Source organism: Pyrus communis, chromosome 4 (assembly GCF_963583255.1).
Source record: "Pyrus communis chromosome 4, drPyrComm1.1, whole genome shotgun sequence".
Taxonomy (NCBI): domain Eukaryota; kingdom Viridiplantae; phylum Streptophyta; class Magnoliopsida; order Rosales; family Rosaceae; genus Pyrus; species Pyrus communis.
Window position 1 is genome coordinate 9,805,923 of NC_084806.1, and position 6,240 is coordinate 9,812,162.

Below are 6,240 nucleotides of genomic sequence, written 5' to 3' on the forward strand. Positions count from 1 at the left end.
TCTAAGGCCTTTTCCAGGTAGGGTTTTATTTTCTAGTAGTATAAATAAGGCTTTTTAGCCATTAGGGTTTAGGAGAGAAGAGAGGGGGAAAAGAATAGAATGCATGCACACTTTAGAGAGCTTTTGGATTCAAGTTTATTTTCAACGTGTTTTTTATCTTTGTTTTTAAATATATTTTGTTTTATGATTGTTAGTAACTAATTTCCATTTGCTAGGGTGAGGCCATGAGTCTTGGCAAGAATATTTAGTTTCTTTTCAATTTGCTTATGATATTATGCATACAAGTTTTGAATTATTAATCACCGGTTTAAACTATCTAATTGTCTTAATGCTTAGCTACCATTAGGATCTTTAGAAAAGTAATTTGATGTAATTTTGGTCGGAGGTCGGTCCCTGAAATTGACGAAGGCTTCTTGTGATTAATATGTGCAAGTTCACTTAGGATGAATGCCACGTCGTAAGGGTTGTATGGTTTTTCAAAAGGTTTCATAAAGCTTAATGAGTCATGCATGTTTAGATTTGATCTGAATATCACAGACGGATTGCATGTTTGATATACGCTCTATGTTAGGGGTCCAAGTAGGCATATTTTAGGAAAACCTAACCTTCAAATATGCATGTGTAATTCATAAGTAATTGGAAAAACTACATAGGATTGTTAAGGCTACGGCGGAACCCTAGGCTTTTACAATTTAATTTTCAAAAACCATTTTCTTTTAGCTTATTTTATTTTGTCATTTTATTTAATTATTTTCTATTAAATTCGTTTTTATTATTTGAAATAAAATAAAAAATCACCTTTTTCTCAAACTTTGTTTTAGAGAATTAATTAAGATTTGATTTAACATAAATTATTCATTCAAATGAGGAGAACGACATTGCTATAGCCATCTATACTACAATTACCTTGTACTCTTACAAGTATTTTAGTGTTTTTATCCCTACTTTTGGAGATGGTAAAATACATATCAGTTAAGCTCCATTTTTATAGCTACATGAATTTTCTTGTCACATGAGAATCGACACTTCAATTACCTAATTGAATACACTTGGATTTCTACCACATAATAGCATAAATTAAAGTGATGATGAAATGAAAATTTTGATTTATTTTTCCTTGGAAACCATTTTGCAAATCATACCATAAATACGCCCATGAACTCACACACCTATCTTGTTTTCCTCATCTTTGGTGTAGCATGACTCACATCGTTGGCAGTTCTTACTTCTTGCAATGGAATTTTCTTAGCTTGTCTAGTTTTTTATTTTTAAATTAGTGTCCATCTTGGCATACAGGTTAGACTTGCTTTCCTAACGTGTTATTTTATTTTTATTCCTAACATATTTCTTTTGGTGTTTCAAAGCTTTATAACTTTTATTTTTATTCCTAACCTATTTTTCTTGTATATCTCGTTTTGCTTTCAAGAAGGATCCAGTTTCTGTCTCCTGCTCTCTTTTATTTGTATTTTTCTTGTTGCCTTAAGAGGGGACAGATTAATATCTCTCATCGGTTTCATGTATATTGCATTTTGTTTCAAAGAAGTATGGTTTATATTCCACTCATCAATTAGGTGTAACTTTTTTTATTCAATAAAATTTTCCTTCTACCTTTGAGATTTCTTAAGAGCTTAAAAAATTATTAAAGTTACCACTTAGTACTACGGTCTTCACTTGTGAGTAAGAGATCTTATGTTAGATTCTCGCCAAAATCGAATTTGGAACCACTTTATCGCTAACCAATTGTGAGGTTAAACCCACATCCTCCTTTTAGCGTAAATAATATCGTTTGTTAAAAAAAAAAAAAAAATTATCAAAGTTAGAATGAAATGTGGATAAAAGAGAATTCATGAGGGGAGTTTGGTTCCTATGAATGTTGCCCATGCTAATAGGACAATACCAATTTCTTACATTAATTTTAGTCAAAGAAATCTTGAAGCCGCCTCTACAACTTGATCGTAAAAAAATTGTGTGGTGTGCTAACTCCATATATTATATTGAAATTTGTAGTGGATTATTCTAAGTCACTTGTCTGCATTACTAATTTAATAGTGAGTCAATTCTGGCTGCCAAGTACAATTATATGAATTCGGATCTTTGTCGGATCTTTTTTAGGAGGATCCCAAAGATCTGTGAATTATATTCACTCATTGTATATATTGCAGTCAGAAATTATTTTAAATATTTTTATTTAAAATTAAATACAAACAGTAACTAACAAAAACTGATCGCATTATGTACAATAAACGAACACGATTTATGAATTTCTAAGATTCTCTCCAAAATGATCCAGAGAGAATCCTGTTGGCAATTATATTGAATATACCCTTGATTATTTTTTCAGTACTAATTAGAATACTGTAATTATCAACTGTTATATTCAAATGTATATTGTTTTATTTTTTCTTTTCGACTCTGTTAGAAGAAAGATTAGAAATGTTGCATCCAATTACTGATGTTTACTAGATATGTGCAGAGACAGTACTTTCGTTATTTAGTAGTTGGAGGGTAGGAAATTCAGGATCAATTGCTACATACCTTGCCTGCAACTGGTTCTGATTGTTGGCAATATCCACTTGGCAAAAGGTGTTAGACTGATAGAGTTGGTTATTTCTGTTATGATTGGTTATACCTATTAGTTTTGAAGCTAAGCTTTGTACTCTATATAACTGAGTGGTGAATCATATTGTAATTCATTCAAGTCTATTGATAATAAAGATCATTTCATTTCTTCTCTGTTGGCTCTCTAGCTCTCCATCTTCTCAATTCTTCACTGCTCTTTAATTTTTTCAATGTAGTTAACATTGACTTCTGAGTCATTTAATTTTGTTTATGGCCGTATAGAAATCGTTCAAAGCTGATTTTTTTTTTTTTTCTTTCTATGTTTTTAATGTAACATGAAGCTAAAAGAATTACAAACGTAAGAAAAGTTCTGGAGCCCATCAGTTTGGACAGAAAAACTCAAAGAATTATTTGATTATTTCTTGAATTGATGAGTTACATTGGAAGCCAAACGGCGTAAAAAGGCATAAGCACAGCCCTGGGGAAGGCAGAGTCCTAAGGAAATTAAACAAAATGAAAATGAAAAAGTTCAAAATTTATTACAAATTTTATTTGCGTTTTGATAATCTAAATGACCTCATTTTGCCTTAAGCACGATGGGGTTTATAGTATAACCATGAGTTTTATTCTGCTCTCAATTCTCTGCAAAAACGAGATATTATACGCACAATATGACACCATGATATTTCTTGGCCTATTATGTCGTCATATCAAATGAATCCAATATTTCTCAATTTTAATTCTTCTTTTCAAAAAAATTTCATCTTTCATCGTGGAATTGTCTCGTATCTTGTCCTATGTTAGACTCCTCTTGAAAAGAGCTTGATCTCGAGGGCTAGTAGACAACTTCCTTGTTAACCAAATGGATTCTTAAACTTGAGAAGCCCAACTTTCCGTGCACTTAGGTGGAATAATCATGAAATTAATTTCATAAACAAGATTGAAATGTGCCAATGGGTAATCAAAATGTTCTTCCTTACCTAATGTAGAAGTATTATTAAACTTAATTTTTCGACCTACTTTAAACAAAACAAAGTTCTAAAAATTACAAAGTGATAAATTAAAGAGATTTCTTAATGTCACTAGTGAGCACCCACCCAACCATTTTTATTGACAAGGAACACTCAATGACACCAATAAAATATCAAATCGCTCAAGAAAAATTGCAATCGTGCAGCAGATTCTTTTTGCCCACTACTCCAGGCTTGAATTTTTCGTCCTAATCCGTTTGATTTCAATGACATTGTCACCGGAGAGCAACCGGAGGAAGGAGCTTTTGTGAGGACAAAGACGAGGCCTTGTCTTTGTGGGATTGTTCTTTGATAAGAATCGGTATGGATGCAAAGAGAGAAGGAGGGGAAGACATATAGAGATAGACAGCTAGTAGAGAGAGAATTTGAATCAATCCTTGTCTGTCGTTCATGGTCTGGTGCGGAACTTAGCAGAGAAAGGGTGCTTGTCGTTATCACGTCGGGTAGGTGAATACGGATGCTGGTTCATTGAGTTTTTTCCTCTAGTTTTTTGTTTAATTTGATTTGTTTCATATTAAAGAAAAGTACACCGAGGTTATCTAGGAATCAAGGTGGGTGAGAAAAGAGTATTTCCATTTTTCAATATTTATTGGTGGGGGAGAATATAAGGCGGGGTGAGACAATAGGACTTATGGGTGGTATTAGCAGCACTCTTTCATTAAATGGTAATTTAGAGTGAATAACAAGACTGGGTAATAACTTGTGTTTATACTGTAACACGATGTTCAACGTTGATAATGCACCAAACAATATCATTCAATAACTTCAAAATTGTTTTGTAGCATAGGACATTAAACTTTTTATTATTATAGTAATATTATTCAAACAAAGGTCGCAATACCCATAGTATTTTTCCAACTAAAGCATCACTGAATGAAAAACAAAAACATAAGAAACTTGAACTTATGCCATGAAGAGAACAAAGGTACACACAAATTACATATATGGATAACATCAGATTTAGTTGTAGGCATCAGGGTTGGCCACGAGGTAGGCTTCAAGGAGCTTGAAGAGACCGGAAGCCTTCTCTTTGCCAGCCTTAATATGCTCTTCTTTGATCTCAACATCACCCTTGGCATGGTAGTGGCTAGTGGTTTTGATGACGGATCCTCCATTAGGTGATGCAATCAATTTGGTCTCATAAGTGATCTTCTCAAGCTTATCAGACAAGGTATCTCCTTCAATCATAGAGTAACTGTATGTAAAGTTGTCTTTGTCAATCCCATTGATCCTTTGCTTAACATACCCGTACTGGCTGCCTGCAAATGAATTAAAACATAAATTAGTACAAAAAAAGTCGTTAATAACTTTGAGTTCATTCAAGTGTAAAACAGACGAAAAGAGGGGGAGAGTAATGAGGGTTGTTTAACCTTCACCAAAAGTAACTTTCTTGATGGTTCCAACACCTCCATCGCCTTCGATGATTTCAGTGCATTTAATTGCTTGTGGAGCAATCTTCGGGATGAGGTTATCACCATCGAGGATAAAAGCCTTGAACAATCTAGGTGCAGGGATGACAGAGGTGAACTCGGTTTCATATGTGAAAACACCCATGATGAACTTTGGATTTGGAAAATGATTAAAGAAAAAGAGTATATACTAAGACACTTGTCCAACTACGATGAGGTTTTGAGTTGGAGAGGAAAGAATGCTGAGGGTGGTATTTATAGATCACAAGTAAGAGTCTGATGCTGAGGTGTGATGGCGGTCCTTCTTGTTTGTCTACCAGTTTATGCGAGTTGGTACTACAATTCTATCCGATATGTCCTAAACTATCAAAGAGAGCACTAGGGGCCGAATTATTTTCAACACTTGCCTTTTGATTCTGCACTAGAGAAAAGATTGATTGGGATCGGGCTATGGGTGGTCTTTAACTCTTTTACATTTTAATTTGAATTTTCAATTGATTTGCAGTTTTTCAAATGGTTGGCCTTGAAAGTCAAATTAACTGAAATATTTTTAAATGGATCTAATGTCTGTATCAAAATTTGTTAAAATAAATTTATATATCTAAATGTCTGTATCGAATGGATATATCAAAATACATTAAAATGAATTGACGTACCTAATGTCTGTATCGAAATTTGTTATAATAAATTTATATACCTAAATGTCTGTGTCAAATGGATATACCAAATATATTAAATGAATTAATATACTTAAATGAAGATTACAAAGTATATCAGGATATATTATATGAAAAAAATAAGTTAACCTAAATGTCTATAACAATTTGAAAAAAAAAAATGTCTATATCAAAAATATACTATAATAAATGAAAAGAAAATTAGGATAAATGTAATTAATACATTAAAACTAGAAAGAAAAAGACAAATTAAATATTAAAATATAATCAATATATGAGGTGATTAAATGTATGATGACATGGACATTGAGTTAATTGACTAAAATTCGTTTTTTAATCTTACATGATGTTTTAGTCTAAAAATGATATTTTTCAAGGATTAAAATAAAGTTTTCTATCAATAAGGGGAAAATGTTGGAGAGCTTAATTTGCTTTAATACTTTGACCGTAAGAATTGAATAAGCTGTTATTACTGCATATTTAGATTAACACATTAAAATTCGTATTACATTATTATCATGTTTTTAGATTAGTCAAACAAGAATCTCCACGAAGAGATGTTTA

The 6,240-nt window shown here is 32.2% G+C and overlaps 1 protein-coding gene across 1 annotated transcript; it reads right to left on the bottom strand.

Annotated features, from left to right (window-relative positions):
• Positions 1-4,345: 4,345 nt before the first annotated feature.
• LOC137731510 (major allergen Pru ar 1-like) lies at positions 4,346-5,233 on the bottom strand. Its single transcript, XM_068470630.1, has 2 exons — positions 4,961-5,233; positions 4,346-4,849 (listed from the first exon to the last, which is right to left on the bottom strand). The coding sequence occupies exons 1-2, from the start codon at positions 5,142-5,144 to the stop codon at positions 4,551-4,553; spliced, it is 483 nt and encodes a 160-aa protein (XP_068326731.1). The 5' UTR covers positions 5,145-5,233; the 3' UTR covers positions 4,346-4,550.
• Positions 5,234-6,240: the final 1,007 nt, after the last annotated feature.